The 19,191-nt window shown below is 36.2% G+C and overlaps 2 protein-coding genes and 1 non-coding gene across 6 annotated transcripts; 2 read left to right on the top strand and 1 right to left on the bottom strand.

Annotated features, from left to right (window-relative positions):
- Positions 1-1,128: 1,128 nt before the first annotated feature.
- Positions 1,129-14,400, top strand: LOC127803881 (probable serine protease EDA2). The gene is made up of 12 exons (XM_052340473.1): positions 1,129-1,451; positions 2,384-2,509; positions 3,304-3,459; positions 4,509-4,691; positions 4,884-5,000; positions 6,179-6,232; positions 6,313-6,384; positions 10,015-10,220; positions 10,415-10,509; positions 13,325-13,399; positions 13,886-13,969; positions 14,082-14,400. The coding sequence occupies exons 1-12, from the start codon at positions 1,284-1,286 to the stop codon at positions 14,195-14,197; spliced, it is 1,452 nt and encodes a 483-aa protein (XP_052196433.1). The 5' UTR covers positions 1,129-1,283; the 3' UTR covers positions 14,198-14,400.
- A 517-nt stretch (positions 14,401-14,917) lies between these two features.
- On the bottom strand, positions 14,918-18,898 carry LOC127803882 (protein CHAPERONE-LIKE PROTEIN OF POR1, chloroplastic). 4 transcript variants are annotated; one of them, XM_052340474.1, is made up of 5 exons: positions 18,737-18,898; positions 17,254-17,422; positions 17,061-17,164; positions 15,592-16,039; positions 14,918-15,333 (listed from the first exon to the last, which is right to left on the bottom strand). In XM_052340474.1, exons 2-5 carry the CDS (start codon positions 17,388-17,390, stop codon positions 15,183-15,185), a joined length of 840 nt encoding a protein of 279 aa, XP_052196434.1. In that variant the 5' UTR covers positions 17,391-17,422; positions 18,737-18,898; the 3' UTR covers positions 14,918-15,182. The 4 variants fall into 4 exon arrangements, with proteins under 4 accessions (XP_052196434.1, XP_052196438.1, XP_052196435.1 ...); XM_052340478.1 differs by having other exon boundaries at positions 15,592-16,036; XM_052340475.1 differs by having other exon boundaries at positions 17,254-17,425; positions 18,737-18,892.
- Positions 18,899-18,965: 67 nt separating this feature from the next.
- On the top strand, positions 18,966-19,038 carry TRNAE-CUC (transfer RNA glutamic acid (anticodon CUC)). Its single transcript has one exon. It is a non-coding gene; the product is annotated as a tRNA-Glu (tRNA).
- Positions 19,039-19,191: the final 153 nt, after the last annotated feature.

Raw genomic sequence — 19,191 nt, 5'->3', positions numbered from 1 at the left:
TATTCTTTCACGTCTTATAACGAAGAGTCCTTTGCTATAAATATACTCTTTTAATCTATTATTTTTTCTTCATAACGAGATGGTCTTTTGATATTTATTAACGAGTTATTAGATTATAACGACTTGAACGTGGCTATTAGAAGAATTAAATAAAAAGTTAGAAGTTTAAGAGCCTCTTTCCTTGGCGGTTTGAGTCAATTTAAATCAAGCTTTAATGCTATTTCATTAGTATTTTTGAAAATTTACATCGGATTCACTTTTTTTATTTGTAATATTTAAATTACTTAAAAAAATATTAAAATTAATTTAAAATAAGACCGTTATATCATCATACAAATTAAGAAATTCCATTTACGTGTTCGAATTCCTCTACTTTATCCCAATGTTCTAGGTGGCATGAATACAAACTATTGTTATTATTATGTATTGCATCACCACCGATATTTACATTCACTACTACACTATATCTATTTTTATTTGTTGCTTTACCATCATCGTATAACATTTGTCGTTGCACCATCACAATTACCATCATTTTTTGAAGTTGCAACTATTGTTGTGTCATTTGTTACTACAACCACCATTGTTGTTTATGTTATTCGCCATTATGTTTGTTATTACCATTTGCGATGGTCGTAGCTCGCATTTGTTCAAAATCTTTTAACACAACTATTTCTGCTTTCATTGTCATTCGTTGCTAAGTTCTCTATATCTCTTTGTATGACTTGCTATAACTAATATTTAAATATGCTATAGAGATAAGATTATTATATAAACACATATTTATATTTATATATATATAATTTTAGTATTTATATATATAAATATTTATGTATAATTTTATTAATTAATAAATTATTAAACATATTATTTATCTAATAATTAATTAAATTCTTTACCTAATATAATTTTATTTATGAACATGAGTGATAATTTACAAGTTTTGTTTCATTAAACACGTAACTACATAATTGATCATTTTAATTTAAAATATTAAAAGTGAAAGTTTTAATTTTATTTCAAAGCATAAAACTTAAAAATTTTAAAGAAATAAAAAAAAAAAAACGCTAAGTTCTTTTTAAGAAAAGGTTAGCCAAACATGCCATAAAAGTCGAGTAAATTTGGTTAATAAGATTCTTATTCTGTCCAGAATCTTACCAGTTGTTGCTTTGTGTTTCCAACCTAGCGTGGCTGACAAGAGACTCTCCTTTGAAGCATCAAAGAACCTTCCGGCAGTACATATTGCCAACGAGAGGCACAGAAGAAGACGCAGAGCGACGAAGATGAGGAAGCTCGTATCGTGCTTCGCTCCGTTCTTGTTGCTACTATCGGTTTCCCACGCCGCCGCACCATATCGGCTCCTCAACCACCTAACCGCCCGTAACAGCAACAATTACTTGACCAGGCAGGAGCTTTGGTTCAATCAGACTCTCGATCACTTCTCTCCATATGTACTCTCTGCCTTCTCTCTGTATTATATATGTTCTTTTGATCCTGATACTGTTTAATTTTTGGAGAAATTTCTTCTCCAACACTCCGAAAAGGGGGGAAGAGATGAATTCTTGGTAATCGAGTTACAGCCTAGTTTGAATCCGCCTGGCGTAGAAAGCGCCAATTTGAGGCAAAAACTGAACGTGATCAATTTGTATTTCCTGCAAATCGATCGATGTATTTACGGCTAAAGCTTTTACATTCGATTGTTTGAACTATTTTAGATGTTTTCTTATGGGCCAATCGTACGTTGAATTATTTCATGGTACATAAAATAGCGTGAGAATCGCTCGTTCACCATTCCATTTTCTTGGAGGCGTATAAAATTAGTTTATAAAAGAATTTCCGTATCTGCACAGCATGCAGGATCTATTGATTCTTCAGTGGCCAAGAAATGGTTTTAATATTGAGGATGGGGACCGGGAAAACACGTGACTGATCAGGAAAACAATAATGCTGGCCCATTATTTTGTGTACATCATCTCATGGTCACTTACCAATTCTGAAATCTTTTCACTTGTTCCTATGGTTACAACAACAACAGGCCTTAATCCCACTAGGTGGTGATTCCCAGCTGTTTCAAGGGGAAAAATGTATTTATGTTTAATCATCACACCTTATCAATTGGGGGACTATGGCATAAGAAATCTTGTAAGAATTCATCCATTTGTCTCTATTTGGTATGGAAAAGTATGCTAGTGCCAGGACTTTGTATAAGTTCTTAGGGAAGACTCCATTTCACCTTGCTCACAAATAGAACAAAACATATTAAACTGCCTCTTTAAAGAGGGGGATGGCGGATTTAGTGTTTGAAGCCTCTCTACTATTAAATTGACTTTATCAACTCCATACTGTGCATTATGATCAATCTTCCTTACATTTGCTTTTGCAGGATCACCGTCAATTTGCACAACGTTACTATGAATTCCTTGACCACTTTATGCTTCCTGACGGACCAATCTTTTTGAAATTATGTGGTGAATCTGCATGCAATGGTATAGCCAACGACTATGTCAGTGTAAGTTCAAATTAATTTACCAAAGAATGATATGCTGAATGTTAAAGAAACTTAACCAGTTATCAGTCATAAAATCTTTGCTGAATTCTTATGTATTTAGCAGCTATAATAGCCATAAAATCAGGTTTTTAATATGGTTCGTTAAAAGTGTTATTTACCTACTCTTTGGTTGTTCTGCTGTGCTTGTTTAGTGCTCACCTTTTTAGGAACAGTCTCAGTCTTTTGGAGAGCGTACCGTTGCTAAAGAGTAAAATGCACTGTGAAAAACTTTAAATCATGTTCGTATGAATATCACATAATTGTAGCAACTAATATTGTGGCTCTATTGGCTGCCATCTACCTGCAAGTGCTCTAGGAAATTGTAATTGATTTGCAAGCAAAGAGCCAGGCGCATTTGACTTGATCTCATGGGCTTCTTTGATTTTTGTGCTGAAAGTACTGGGAACTAAAACAAACCATCTTGATCCTTTATTCCTATATTCTAATGATTACTCAGAAAAATGTTGTTCAATAATTTGGTTTTTATTTGTTGATTAACGTAAATTTCTTTATTTTGTTAAGTTATTGATATTTGAGTGGGTTGGGTTGGGACTTGGAGTTAATTTGTTACCTCAGCCGTGGTTTGATAAACATCTTTTTTGGTCTGCTGGACCTGAGATTTGGCAGATCTCAACAACCTATTTACCCCCCTTGGTAAATTTGAACCTGACTTGTGCTTTTTCATTGGGTTGTTGTGGAATCGGATCAATAGCTACTTCACTGGAACAAATTTCTAAAGTGGCAATGTCACACAGGTTTTGGCAAAGAAATTTGGAGCAGCAGTGGTTTCTCTTGAGCATCGCTACTATGGGAAGAGCTCCCCCTTTAATTCTTTGACAACTGAAAATCTGAAATATCTTTCATCTAAACAGGCTCTTTTTGATTTGGCTGTCTTCCGCCAATATTACCAGGCAAGTTTTTGAAATTCTTTCATCAGACTTGGCACACATTTCCTTCAATGAGGTTGACATGGTCTTTAGTATGTATATTATCTCTCTTCAAATGAAAAAAAGGTTGAGATTGGAATAGTTCTACACTTAGTAGGACCTAAAAATGGCAGAGAATATGCACAAAATCAGGGATGAAACTTGAAAGTTCGATATGGGTCAAATTTTTCCACAACACTAGATTAGTAACATGAGCCAAGCTTGTTTGTGGAGTTGTCTTTTAAAAGATATTTAACACAAGCTTGAAATTTCAACTCAGTTGTATTTGACTTTCAAAATCTCCCAAATTTAAGGTTTCAAAGATTAAACAGCTAATACTTAGTTAGCTCGCATGCAACCTTGATAATTGCTGTGATTTTTTCTTCATTCTTTCTGTTTCATTGAATGTTTTTTCCATTTTGACTGAAAATGCTGAAAATGAAGAAAGGGAACATACACCCTTTTGACTATGCAACTGCAGCACCATGACATATGTTGCTTGATGTACGGGTACTTGGATTCTGTTGTACAGTTCAAGAACAGGAAAACTTATTGTTTTGGTCAGTATCCCAAATCTGACTAAGCAGCAAATAGACATCTATAATTCTTAGTTTGGCAAATGTCAATGATGCAAGTAGAACAATACCTCTCCAAATTGTTGGTACAGTGGAGGCAGTGTAATGTGGTTATATCCTGAAAAATTAGAATAAAAATAGAAACAAGACAGATTTATGAAAGTTTTGAATCTCTACTCTCGTTCTCCTTTCAACTTTCAACAAGAACCAGTATGAGACTTGTTTTCTCCCGTGCAATTGATCCATTGCTTGCTGCAGTTGTACACTTTAGCATACTTCTATTTTGTAGCCTAATAATCAAGATGTTGGCATGTTTCTGTCTCTATTTGCATGTAACTTAGCTTATTTATGTTCATTTATTGCTTTTGGTTTTTGTTTAGGAGCATTTACCTTGTATTTGGTAGTTACCCACCTAATTCTTCTTTTGCCTGTGGTATGTTGTCTTGCATCTTATTGCAGGAATCCTTAAATGCAAAACTCAATAGATCCAATGTTGAAAATACCTGGTTTGTTTTTGGTGTTTCATATTCTGGAGCTCTGAGTGCATGGTTTCGTCTGAAATTTCCCCACTTGACATGTGGAAGTCTTGCAAGTTCTGCCGTTGTTCAAGCTGTTTACAATTTTACCCAATTTGACCAGCAGGTGAATATGGTTGAATTACTCATTATAAATTATTTGGATGAAACTTCATCATTCTCACATTTTATTATCCCTCAGTTTTATGCTATAAATTGTGAGCTTGTTGCTTTTACAACATGTATTCTGTTACTCAGATCTTCTTCAAACTTAATATGCTGTTAAGTTAGGGATTTCAGTCTGATCTTCCTATTGCAGATTGGTGTGTCAGCTGGTCCAGAATGTAAAGCTGCATTACAAGAAGTTAATCAACTTGTGGAGCAAAGGCTTGCAAAAAATAGCAAAGAAGTGAAGGACTTATTTGGTGCAGCTGAGGTGTTTATCTGTTTATACTGCACCTTTATTATGCATCCACAAGCGTAAATCCAACTGTACATAGGAAATAAATTTTGCTTGGCATTGCTTTTCTTTCCTTGTGGATAATGACTAAATGAATATTTATGTTCTCAATATCTTGAAATTTCTACCTACTTTTCATGGCTTGACAACACTAAAGGAGTGTTCTTCCAAAACTTTGGGAAAATCTTAAAACTGATATATGTAACTACTTTATGGAGTAAATTTTCCCAGCCATGATAGGTGGATAAGAATTCACAGTCCCTCTACTTGTATATTCGATCCTCCCAGGTTACTTTTGGAGCTGAAAAGCAGCAAATTAGGATGCAGAAATGTCAATTTCCCATGTTTAACTGATTACCTAATCAAACATGATCATTGTTTTTTTTTCTTGATAACAAGCATGATTATTCTTGATGATTCACAACCTTTTGCTACATGTGAATCATGTCTTCTGTGTGAGAATGTTCTATTTTTATAAGCTCTTTCTTTTCCTTTTTAGTATTATTCAGAAGATCCAATACATACAAATTGAGGCAATTAAAGATTCTTTGATGCATTCATATGGACTTGTTTTATATAAAATAGTCTTAATTTGCCAAAGCTTTCATTTTGTGTCAATTCTTATTGAGCATAAGTTGAAGTAATTATTGTTGTTTACACTTCAAAATTGGTGAAAGTTGCTAGGAATATCAAAGATCTTCCTCCTTCAAGGATCACTGTAACTTACATAACATAAATCATTTGAACCCCCCCACCCCCACCCCCCAACACATGCACCAATAAATGAGGAAAGTTCAGTTTGTCTACAATTGGGAAAATAGGGGGTTCATCCACGCCTCTCTGCTTGTATAAGAAGCAACCATCCTTGTGTTTGTATGAGTGCTAGACAGTGCTTTTCTAAGTATTGGAACCTGCAACATCCTTGTTTTACAACAGTAAAGTTCTATAACTTGCAGAAGTCCACTTCTTTTATTCTGAGTTTTCAGATCTGTGATTGAGAATTAAATGCGTGTGATTGGCAAAAGAATTTCCTTTAATATAGGCTTAACACCTCTATATGATTGAGCCTTGGCATCCTAATATGCATCTGTTCTTTGTTTCAGAAACTTCTTTTACACTTTTTTAACTTCCTTGTGCCTTTTGGGTGATTGCAGCTTAATATTGATGCTGATTTCCTGTATTTTCTGGCAGATGCTGCAGCTATTGCAGTAAGTACTCCGCTTATTTCGGCTGTGTCTCTTAATATCAATCAATTCAAGACATGACCATTATGTTTTTCAACATGCAGTTTCAATATGGAAACCCAGATAGACTATGCTCCCCTCTTCTTCAGGCAAAAAATAATGGGCAGGACCTGGTGGTATGCCCTCGATCTTCCATCCATTTAATTTCTTGCAGTAACTTACTCTTCCAATTTATGGAAATCTTCCTATTTGAAGAGAAACCATTGCTAGCGCTACCTAGCTTCTGTCTGGTATGAACTAGAGTGAAACCACTAAGTGTTGTTGATATTGGATTTTACCATGGGCTATACAGGATTAGTAATACCAATCTAGAATATAAGTATGTGTTCGCTACCAATTTTATTATTTACTAATTTATTGTTGAGACAATTTTGTTTTATAGAAAGTTATTGAACTCAGTCCATGTCAGAATGCATCTGCCAATCATATGGTGCATGGAAATAGGAGCTCTATTTCAATAGATACTGATTGAACTTGCATCCAAACTGAAAGATGGTGAAACAGGAAGTTTGTGGAGCATTCATGAATCTAAGAAGCATGCACACTTATGTGGAGGTGTCATATTGTGCCTGACACCTAACTCGGGTTGGACACTTGCACTTGTCAGATACTTTCTTAATGCTAGTAGGACACTTCTCCAAGCATGTTCTATCTTCTTTTTTTTTTTTTGCATTGGACACTTCATTTGCACGTAAGGGTACTAGTGTCCATTGAGTCTTGCATGTCCATCAGTTGAATACATTGTAACTATATTTTAAGTTTAAAAATATAAGTTAAAAAAATCATCTATGAAACAAAAACAATATAGATTGATATTTATCTGTTCTCCCTCACTTAACAACAACATCACGAGCCTTAATCCTGCTAGTTGGGTTGTATACATGAATTTTTAACTCTCCAACCATCCTTATCCATGTCATATCTTTTGGAAAACCATTATATCCTGCATTATATTTAAGGATTTCCTACCAAAGTTTCTTTGGTCTTCCTCTACCTCTTTTGCTACAAACTTCTTTCTTTGTTTCCACTTGCCTTGATTGCATTTATTGATTTCCTTATCATATGTTCAAATGATCTTAATTGCATCTTGTGCATCTTATCTTCAATGGACACGACTCCAACCTTATTACGAGTAATCTCATTTTTATTTCTGCTGTTTTTTTGAATGGCCACACATCTAGTTGCAATATTCTCATTTCAGTTGCACACATATTTAGCACATGTTGATATAAGTCCGTAGATAAAAATGATTGGAGAGCTAATATTTATGTAGCTGATTCTACATAGTGGGATAAAGGCTTAGTATATTGTTGTGTACTTTGATTTATCCATGTTGGTTTGTGTCCAAATCTTTTTGATGATTATTTGTGTACACACATTTATGTCTTGTCATGTGTGTGTCCTATGTCTGTATTGATGCTTCTTAGACATGAATCAGCTGCGTGTGGTAAGATATCCCAGCATTCTAAAATTCCTCAGTATCCCTTTAAGATAGTTATAGTAGAGTTCTTCCAAGGTATTTAAAACCTTGAACATTATCCATATGTATACATATTCTTGAGATGAGACGTTCCTGCAAAATCAATATGTTCACTTTCACATTTGCTCATGGCACCATTGAAGTAGGGCAATTTGTTGTAAACTTTTTTTTGGAAGTTGATTTATAATGGGGCACATGTGTCTATTCTGGAATGGACTTATCATATTGCATTTCAAATTTAACTATATATCTTTTATCTGTGAAAGGTGATGGATCTACATTGCCCTCTAAGGCCGCTCAATCAAACTTTGTTGTTTCCTTCCCAATAATTAGAGCCCATAAGTTTGGTGCAGGTGCCTGTAAAATAAATTGGCATTTTGTTTTCTCCAATTCAACTGCCAGCTGGGTCATCCATCACTGCATGCTCTAGGGCCTCAAAAGTTCTTTTGACACTCTTTCAGACTATATGTCCTTCAGAAGATTTTTTCTCTAGCTTCCAATTTTTTTCTGACTGACTAAGCTGAAAACTGTTTTCTGTGCTGGGCCAAGAAAAGTGGAAGCATAGTTTTTCCTTTTTTTTAAATAGCACATGAGGTAATATGTGCAAGCATAAGATTTGTCTCCACAGGGTATGTAGCAAAAGATGCCGCTATGAACTTCGTATATCTGTCTCCATTATAGGTTGCATGCCCTAGTTTTGACGCAGAGACTGAACCAATAGGGATGTTACAATTCCAAACTTTCTTAAAGAAGTGCCCTTTCAGGATTCACCAATTGTTAAGTGGTCTAGTTTCAAGTTCTGCCCAACCATGTACATTTATGCTTGTTTCAGCTCCCAAGATAGACCACATTGGTTATGAAGAAGGCATGCAGTACCTCAACTGAGTCAGAACCTATCTCCTTAGCTGTTCGGAGGTGAATCCTTTTGGCACACAACCTTGGCACATCTCGAAATCTCAATAACTCTGTTTGGACAGTATCTCACAGCATATCTCCTCTGCATACTTCATCGGTATCTCTGTTTGATTGAAACTACCTATTACTAGTCACCGCTCACCTTGAGTGCCCCAGGCATGAGGGAGAACCAAAGGCCATCTCCGTTTTCCTGGGATTCTCGTAGACTTGTGAATTGGTGGCTATAAATAAGGGTTTCGCTCCTTGTAAGTCATTAAGAGAGATGCACTAGAAGACTAAATAGACAGTTTCCATTAACAGCTATTGTGCAACCTGTGAACACTGCATTTACGATCCTAACGATGGTATGCCTGCCCAAGATTGGAATAGCCTGATGTCACGACCCCAAGGGTAGATTAGGCATAGGATATTACATGTACTAGTTAGTGGTTGTACCTTACTGCTTTGCTGGTTTGTACCTTTACCTTGAAAACCTATAAATAGGCTGTAACCTAGAGAATTAGTTATTTTGTGGAATGATAAACTGAATTTCTCTCTCAAATTCTCTCTCTAATTTCTCTCCCAATTCTCTGTTCTCCCTCCATTCTTGCTGTCTCCCTCCATTTCTGTCTAATTCTTCCCCATACTCTTCTCAATTTCCCATCCAAACCCTAGGAAAACCCTAGGTCATGACACCTTAGTAGCAGTGCTCCCTATTCTCATTTGTCATGTCTGGCAACCGAGGAATGGTGCCAACTATCCATACAATTTCCAGCTCAGCTCTGGCTGAATATTTGGGAAAGTCTCTTCAAGCCTATATAAATGGATCATTACGCCTTTTTTTGGTAAAGGATACTAATTCTGCCCCATCCTCATTTAGCATCCTTTCTCTTGATTTCAGTCATTCATTGTCTATTCAGACCCTAGAACACACGCCTTTGACTTAATGGTCGAAGCTTTTGCCTCCTCTCTCCCGTGACTGCCTCAGATTACTCCCTTCCCTTGAGGGATTCCATACACATTAGTGATTGTTATAACTTCTCAGATTTGCTTAGATTACCCTCTCTAACGTATGTAGCTCTGTACAACTCACCTACAATGGACAAGTTTCCCTCTTCCCGTGTTCCTATAATTTAATTGACTTGTATACTAGAACTGTAATATTCCCTTATTAATTGTAGCTTCTTAGAGAGTTTCATGAATGGTTATTTTGCTCTTTCTTTCTTTTTGTGCTTCTGAATTTGTAATACTTGATGAGATTGTACGGGTTGCTATATTTATTTTGATAGAAAACATGCTCTCTCGTTCTTTTCTTTTTGCTAAAATTTCTTGTATGCGTGTAATTTTGGCAGAAAATGTTTTGTCTCTGCAGGATGCATATGCCACATATGTAAAGGACTATTACGTTGGAACCTTTGGTGTTAGTGTTCAAACATATAGTCAGAAGCATCTGAAAAACACTGCTCTCAATGGTGACAGCTCTGACCGGTTGTGGTGGTTCCAAGTATGTACTGAAGTTGCTTACTTCCAGGTGGCACCATCAAATGATAGCGTTCGCTCTTCAAAAGTTGATACAAGGCATGCATCTAGAAGCCTTCATTGATTTTTATGTCTTTCAATATCATGTTTCTGCCTGCTGCTTTTTGCTTGTGATTAGTTATATAGATCATTCGAAATATCAAATATAGAATAGCTTGTTATTTGTATTAATTGGGTGGTGCAGTGCTTTTATTACAAAGGTGCTGACAGAATTACTTGATTGTGCATAGCAGATACCATTTGGATCTTTGCAAAAATGTCTTTGGAGAGGGCATCTATCCTGACGTCACAGGGACAAATATATACTACGGTGGCACAAATATTGCCGGTTTGAAAATCTATCCCTTCATATGGTTCTTTCTTTACATAATCTTATCTTCACTGTTTTGTCAGCAACTAGCCAAAACAGTTACCATACTGCCTTGAACCAGATCTTTTTGCCTCCTTTTCTGTATTTTCCAATTCTTGATACTAAATGGGATTAAGATTTGATTTATCTACTATATGAAGGCTTGTCTTTTGTTCCTTAACTTTGACATATATTTGTTGGTTGAGATGAGAGGTTACTCTTTCTTCATTGTTTTATTGTTTACAATACTATACATAACTGAAATACTAAACCCTAGCCGTGCATGCTTCGTCTTTCATCCTTTTTAACTAAGCCCAAACCCAAGTATAGCTACATTGGGTGGTTGCCAGGTAATGTAAACTTTTGACAGATCTTTATCTGGAGAAGATTGAAGTAACAATTGGAAGTGTTTCCCTTGAATGACCCATTGGATCTGATGTGTGCAAAGAGATTCATTACGATGCTTGGTTGGATGAGACATGAGTTATGATACTTGTACTCTGGGCATGCACCAAAGAAGCTGATCTATGATGGTAGTCTCATAGAACCTTAAAGTATAGGTGTCCTAATTTGTCAATGAATATATAGGAGCACTTCAGCATCAAGTTCATAGCCCATAATTAGGAAAAGAATAATTGCATAGAGGAAACTAACATTTCAGATAGAATAAAAAGGAGTTAAAAAAAATAATGGATATAAAATTTTATTATATTTGTGCTATAAAATGGCTATGTGCTATGGCATAGAGTGTTAGCAAGTTAATAAACATGTTACAAAGCTAAGTGTATCTGAAATGAGATTGTATTGTGAATAACAACTACAAATCAAGTCTTAATCCCACTAGATGGTATTGGCTACATAGCTTCTAGCTCGCTATCATCTCTATCTATGTTCATTACCTTCTATACGGTCATCATAATGCATTCATGCCTAAGAGTTTGTTTTTCTTAGTTTTCCTATAACTTCTTTGTTAAAACTTTTCCCATTTCAACCACTCTCTTAACATGAGCCTCTACCGGCCTTATTCTCGCATAACCAAACCATCTTAATTGGAATGAGAATGTATTGTGAATCTGTAGAAAAAAAAAAAGAAAGGTAAAGAGTGGAGGAACCTGTAAGATGGTAGGGTAGCACCCGTTCATGTTAAGTGAGAAAATTGTCTAAAATGTCACAGCCATACACAGCAATGGCCCAACCTGGCACCAGTTAGGAATAGGCTTTTTCCCAAAAATAAAGTAATGCTAGGGACAAAGAGAGCTGAAAATTAACATAGCTTGAGATAGTTAAAAAAGAAAGAATTTTAGCTTATGGTTTTAATGACATTGTTGTTCTCACTAAAGCAGAAAACATAATCTTGGATAAAGGCCTTTGTTAAGTTGACATTGAGTTAGTAGATAAACTTTTTTTCTTAGTGGAATCTTCAAGACTTCTATTCCTTGGGCAACTATGGTTATTGGACCTCAAGATGGATAATTGAAATTGTACTTATCTTTTACAAAAATGCATCTTTGTTGGATAGTTAAAGGGAACTATTTCTCCTTGTGGGTATGTCAATTTCCTGGCATGCAAATCTTTTAAAGAAGCATTACACAAAAATAAAGTACGAATAAGAGGGGGATAAAAGACAAAGCAACATGACAAGGAAGGGAAAGAGAGAGAAGCAAGAATGTTTCAAACCTTGGTGTGGAAGCTTTGAATATATGGAGCAGAACAAATGAAACCTTCTAAGAGATGGTGTCTACTAGGAATAAGGATTGTCCCAACTCAAACCAATTTGTACTATCTGTTGATACGCTCTATCTATTAGAACTTATTCCTGATAGGATTGAAACAGATCCAAGTCAAGTTAGCCCCTGATACTGAACTATTACTTTGGCCGATGTGCCATGGCATAACTCTCTATATCATGTCTCTGAGCCTATAATCTTAAATTGCATTTATCCTATCCTGAGGTGTTTGATATCTTCACTGCCTCACCTCCAAGATTAGTGCATCTCCACAACTCTACTATCCTAGGCAAGCTGTTTGGCTAATGAATGAAGTAGGTGACTAGCTACATGCCCTTGTCACCCATGGTTTGGTTCAGATAACTTTGTATATCACTAGGGAACTGAACGTGTGCCCAATCTATGGTGACATGACAGATGTTTGTGCTTATCACATGATTTCTGCATTGCTACGCAATCAAGTACCTACACCCCTCAACTAGAAACGCTTTTAATCTTTCACAACTATGTTATATTTGTTTCTCTTTAAGTTAGGAATCATTAAATATTCTTGGCATGCTCACTTTGATAATTTTTTTCCCAGGAGTCTTCAGACTGATTTCTTGTACCATGTGTTCAATAATATTAGGCTACATATTGTTCTGCCAACTCCTAAACCTGGTTTCCAACCCATTAGCTATAACAGATTTTAAGATAGCCGTGAAAAATAAGTTTGGCTGTAGTCAATCTCTTTGCTTTCTTTATAACTTTGTCTGCATGGTAGAACCGAGATGAAATCCTATTGATGTTCATCTTGAGTTTGATTCATTTTTGGTCATGGAAGTTCTGTTAATTGTTAAGTTTCATCTCAAGGGTTTGATGCATTTACTTTGGTCAAAGTTCTGTTAAGTTTCATCTCAAGAGTTTGATGGATTTACTTTGGTCGAAGTTATGTTATCATCTTTAGAGTTTGATGCATTTACTTCGGTCAAAATTCTGTTAAAGTTTCTGTACATTGGCATTACAAAATCCCCCTAAACATATTCAACTACAATTTATGTGCCAACAACAGTTTCATGAATTGGCAGGTTCAAAAATAATTTTCACAAATGGCTCACAGGATCCCTGGCGACATGCATCCAAACAGACTTCATCCCCAGATAGTGAGTCTCACTAACTTTGTAATGTCTGTTACCAATGCAGCATGAATTTTTTGAATATTTGGGTGGTGAATATTGTCACAGCTATGAATGGTGCCATTTATGTGGCTCACCTGGATGGTGATTTGAACGTGCAGTTAATGAGCCACCTCTTTCTGCAGCACTGCCTAGAATTTTGCGTAGCTAAAATATAGAACATTTTTTCCAAGACTTTTTCCTTTTCTGTATTCTATTTATTTCGTAGGATGATACGTGCTTGCCTTGTAGCATCTTTCCTGCCTATTTACATGTTTTCAGAACTACCTCGTCTGTGTGTTTGCTGCCCACAATTTCTTTGCTCGTTTACAAGCTTTTCAGATCAAAATCATAAAATCATGCATTAATCATTCCATGACTTAAGTGTATTCAATTTCTTTTAGTTATTTGGAATTACAAGATGCTGTTTGATTTATGTTGTAATTTCACTTCACTCTATTGGCAACCTTACAGTGCCTTCCTACACTATTACTTGTCATAACTGTGGCCATGGTACTGATCTCCGGGGATGTCCCCAAGCTCCTCTAGTTCCCGAAGGTATGCCCCCTACTTTTTTATGCTACAATTCCGTGAAACCGTCTATGGACGCCCTATGTGATTGATTAGTAACCCATGCATGGCATAAATTGTTTGTTTATTTCCCTTCCAGGTGATGCCAAGAACTGCAGCTCTCCTGATGCAGTTCACAAAGTGAGGCAACAGATCATTGAAAACATAGACTTGTGGCTTTCTGAGTGCCAAGCCAAAAGTCGGAATTCCCTGTAATACTCTTATGGCAGAGGCATGTAAATGTTATTGGTGGTTTTCCAACCTTAGTCTTATGCATTTTACTCCCCCCTGGAGGTACTCCCTGTATGCTAGGGCAACGTGAACAGCACAAAAACATGTCACCTCTATTTATAGCTTCAGCTTTTTATATATATGGTCCGTGCATGGGAAATGACAACCACCAAGACAAGAATCTTTCACATGGTAGACTCTTTGTATTACTTAAAACAACCTAGAGCACGCTAGAGAAATCTGGAGAAGTTCAGAGTATGCTTGCCATGCACCTCTCTGAATCGCATCCACGTAGAGAACAAGCTTACCCGTGTGGACTTTAGCCACTATAATAACCATTATGTTTGGTGTTTCGTACGCAAGGGTCTATACCCCAAAAGATCTCAAACTTCTCCTATCTACTTTCTTTTTATTTTTTTTAACAGAAAATTGTTGCTGCGCCATACTAGTGCCCAATAACATGCCCAAAATGACAACCGCTAAAATTGTTGGATAAACATCAATCTTTGATTTGCAGGCTACCAAGTCCGGGATGGATTCCGGCCTGCACGCGAGTATACAACAGAGGAAGAGAAATCACAAAATGACAACCTAGCTAGGAATAATTACTGCACATGATAAGCACCATATTATGTTAAAAATCAGTACATAAATGAGCCGAAAATTGTGTGGGTATTAGAAAGTGGAGGTAATGCGCATCACAGATTCATAAAATAAGCTGTCTCTTCACTCTCCGGCTTTCAGTTTGGGTGGCAATGCAATCCACCCAACAAGGAAGCAGCTAGATGCTTTCCTCCTGATCTAACAAACCTACAAGCATGTGCACTGCATTTTTTTGTTTTTAATGGTTGTTCTGAAAGGGAACATACACAATGATGCATTTGGAACACAACTTGGGATCCAAATCAACATAATGACAGCAAAAAATTGTTTGTCTATTGTCAAAATTGCAGTCTTCCAAGAGAACAGACTATTTCAAATAGGTAGAAGAAACCCAAAGAAGCACATAGGTTATCAATGAAGTCGAAACTTCCAAACTTCTTGGCCCTTTAAGTATAGGTGGAATCATAGAAACCATCAAGAAGGTGCCGAACAGCCATGAGAAAATAAATGCTCCAGCCCTGCAACATAAACACATTTAGAATTTTAGAAATATTTTCAGTTCTGACAAATTAGGACCAAGACAAATGATCTTTTGCAGGGTCCTATGCAATTATTTATAACACTTTCAAATAATGGGAAATTTTCATTGACGCATGCAACCTGCATGACCAATGCAAATAAAACTTGACTCTGTGTTCAAAACGTGAATGATTTTTCAAAACTACGTAGAACTAACAGATAATATAGAAGTAAAAACACCAATATAAGAATCATACCCGTATAGTACCGCATGCAGTGTGCTTTTCAGCCGATCATATATGAAATATATGGTAGCTATCAGGGATATGGCTACCTGAAGGGTTGGACCTTCTTCAGTTGGAAAAAGAATAGTGAGAGCTCCAAGTACAACGAAAGCAACTGAAGTTTTTATGATGAACTTGGTAGCTGGAGTTCGAAACCTGCTTGCAACTGCTTGCACAACTCGGGACTGAGTTACTCCCCTAATTTTTTTCTTGATGTCAATTTTTGGGTGCTTCCTTTCATAAAACTTTTGCATGATTATTTTGTCATGGGCAGATTCTATTGCATCCACACTCGGCTTGTGCCCTCCATATCTTTGTATGAGGAAATTCCTAGCAGCTTGAATTTCATCTTCAGAAGCTTCCCTACTTATTCCAAGTCGTTTATATGGATCCCTTATATTAATTCTGGGAAACATGCCTGCTGAAGAGAAAATTTTAAAAGTCGAGCATGCTAAATTATGTCATCTAGCACACAGCAGTACAAAACCACAATCGGTAATAAGGATGTAGATAACAAATAACACATTTGAACAGATAGCCAAAGACCAACTAGATCCTACTTCATTTTCAGCTTCTATCTATCATCAGTTTGTTTGTATGCAATAGAATTACGGGAACCAGAATTAACCAGAAGGTATCAAGGACCCACTAAACAACAAAGAAGTACCATTGCCAGCTTAACAGTAACCCCCCCCCAAAAAAAAAAAATCAGCCTCCAAGTTTATGTGAAATTGTTCTAGACAAATCAAACCAATATTAGGTACTTTGCAAGTTGTTGTTGTCACATAAATGCATCTGTATATCAAAATAACAACAATGTTGCTGGCGTGCTTACTGTCATGTTTGTCAAATCACCAAGGAAACTTATGAGATGACTCAGGCACTTAATGGGTCACTCAAACAACCAAAATATACAAGTCAATCATCATTGAAACATGTACATCAATTAGATGCAGTGTTTTTCACAAGCAAATAATGGATTTCCTTGTACTAATTTTTCAAAAGCAGTGTTTTTCACAAGAAAATATACAAGTCAAGCAAATAATGGTAACAGAAAACATGCATCAAGGAAAATACTAATTTTTTTCTTTTGTAGCATTTTTCACTAGCAAATAATGAATTTGAAGAGCAAACAAACATTTTTACCTAAGTTCAGGTACCAGAAGAAGAGCCAATTATCCTTTACAGGGAAGAACTTAAGATCCAATTCAGGGCCCGGTTGAGACCGTAAACCTCAAATTAGCATTTTCAGAGCACTATAGAAGAGAATATTTGAAAAATAAAAATACAAATGCTCTTCTTAATCACTATCCAAACTTTTATGGGTGTACATTATCATGTACTTTAGAGAGAGCACCAAAAGGTTGACCATGAATAACTTACCAAAAAGTGCAATATAAGAGTGTAAAATAGTTAAGACAAACACTGAAGAGAAGTATTACCAGCTGGGTCATTTGTAGTATCGCCAAAGGAAGCATCCATTGCACACTTAAACAAGGGGAGATTTCGTGTGCGGCATCTCTGAACAGAACCAGCCCAGTTATTTCTAGATGAGGATCACAATGGAGGAAAAGCTAATTATAACATGCACAAGAATCAAGTCAAACTTAAATCTTCATAAATAGTAAGGCATACCTTTCTAGGCGAGGTAATTTTCTCGATTTCCTAATAAAAGGAACAGCAGAAACTCGCTTAGTAAGTGAACCCTGGTCGTGTGCAGGTAGGTGGAGGCAATATCTTGATGGACTGCATGTCAATCCAGACAGATTCATCTTTACCGTGGCAATCAGCTGTTATCAAACTCCTGCTGTAGTGTAATATCAGGGAATTTTTCTCTTTTTTTCAAAATGAATGACATCAGAAAGAAACTAAGCTATAAAAATAAAGAATCCTGACCATCTGAAACGTAGAAAAGATCAATGTGAAGAGCTTTAGGAAAGGAGACAGGATCAGTTAAGATCATAAATGAAATTTAGAATAATGCACATCCTAATAACATCCTACATTTTCTGTTAAAACTTTAAATATGTCAAATGCAAGGGGGAAAAAAGGCCTTATATAACAGATGTAAGAAAAAATAATTTAAGACGGAGATTACCATTTTGACATATCTGATCAATTGAATCATCTCTTATAGGAAGATACTCTCCATGTCTATCTCTCCCACATGCAACTAGTCTATATAGATGTCATGTCAGGTTTGTTCCCCATATGTATGTATCTATTGAATGTTGAACTACAGGTTTAAAAGGTTAAAATTTTAGACAACCCTTTAACTACATTCCATGGCTTGACCAATAACACAAACTGTCATAATCAACAGGTATCAAACTGCTGCAGAACACCTCAATCTACTCTTGCAGTGAATTGAGCGACAGATAAACGGTTGCCTCTTGCTACACATTGTTGGGCCCATTTGCCAACAATTTGTGTGTTTAGGATCCATGACCTAACATCATCTCCAACCGTTTGAAGAGATCCTAGGTTCAAGTATTCATTTTGCTATTGTTTGTGTTTGTTGTGCACTCTGTTCGACTTGTACTGGTTCAGTTGATTTGCTTATTCAGTCTCCATGGGAGACAGGGTCCCATGTAATGACGTAAATTGTTACCAAGATGCAGGTACCCCACTCGCCCAACAAAAACCCTCTAATTTTGTTGAAAATAGTATTGAACGCACACATTTTGTACTGGATTACAACTCTACGAAGTCCATTCGTTTCTGTAAGGCTGTGTCTATTTCCTGTCTGGCTTTAATTGCGTTTGTTCGATTGAAGTAAGAAGAAAACAAGTTAAACTATTATCAAAACTAGCTACAAGAACAAGGAGAGCTTCCTCTATATGCACCTAGAATCAACCAACTTAGAGAAAGAAATAACATTTCCCTTAAACCACATGTAATAAATGCAGTGCGAAGGCACCTTCAAAGTGTTAGCGGAACAAATTGTTCACAAAGCCCTTCAGCTGAATCAATGAAAGCGATCTTTTATGATCGAAAGAGAAGATAAAACGGAATGCAAAACCGTCAAAACTCAACTGGAAGACGCAATTCAAGGCATATGAAGAAAGCAAAGAATAAACATCGAAAGCTCGTATGAACAAGCAGAAAATAACGTTACCTTGTTCGAAGAAGATGAAAATGGGGCTTCGTTATCTTCAGAATAACCAGAAAGCTTAAATTTCTTTATGTTTGGGAGACTTGAGAGGATCGTATCGCAAGGGATGGCCGAACCAGCGAAGCGAGGGTTCCCAGTTGGCCTCTCTATGATGGCTAAAACCCTGTCCTGTAGTTGAGGGAGCCTATTAATATTTTTTCTAGTATTTCTTAACGACCATTGAAAGAGCAGATCCGTTGTAGTCTAGTCGGTCAGGATACTCGGCTCTCACCCGAGAGACCCGGGTTCAATTCCCGGCAACGGAACAATTATTTGTTTTGCTTTATTATATTTTAAGTTTTTGGTTATCATTTCACAATTTTGGAAAGAAAAATAGATACTAATATTTAATTATCAGTGCGAGCTTTTAGAAAATATAGTTGCATTCAAAATTGTATGATACTTTCAATTTTCGTTTT

This window comes from Diospyros lotus, chromosome 6 (genome assembly GCF_014633365.1).
Source record: "Diospyros lotus cultivar Yz01 chromosome 6, ASM1463336v1, whole genome shotgun sequence".
NCBI classification, from domain to species: domain Eukaryota; kingdom Viridiplantae; phylum Streptophyta; class Magnoliopsida; order Ericales; family Ebenaceae; genus Diospyros; species Diospyros lotus.
Note: the sequence above shows the minus strand (reverse complement) of the source record. Positions and strands in the feature narration are given on the sequence as shown.

Excerpts from the sequence above, each read along its gene's own strand:
- LOC127803881 (XM_052340473.1), top strand. The coding sequence starts at position 1,284 with ATGAGGAAGCTCGTATCGTGCTTCGCTCCGTTCTTGTTGCTACTATCG. Across the intron at positions 3,460-4,508 it reads TCTTCCGCCAATATTACCAG|GAATCCTTAAATGCAAAACT; the intron begins GCAAGTTTTTGA and ends ATCTTATTGCAG. Across the intron at positions 10,221-10,414 it reads TCTTCAAAAGTTGATACAAG|ATACCATTTGGATCTTTGCA; the intron begins GCATGCATCTAG and ends TGTGCATAGCAG.
- LOC127803882 (XM_052340474.1), bottom strand. The coding sequence starts at position 17,390 with ATGAATCTGTCTGGATTGACATGCAGTCCATCAAGATATTGCCTCCAC. Across the intron at positions 16,040-17,060 it reads TACTACAAATGACCCAGCTG|CAGGCATGTTTCCCAGAATT; the intron begins GTAATACTTCTC and ends TTTTCTCTTCAG. Across the intron at positions 15,334-15,591 it reads CTGCATGCGGTACTATACGG|GGCTGGAGCATTTATTTTCT; the intron begins GTATGATTCTTA and ends TTTATGTTGCAG.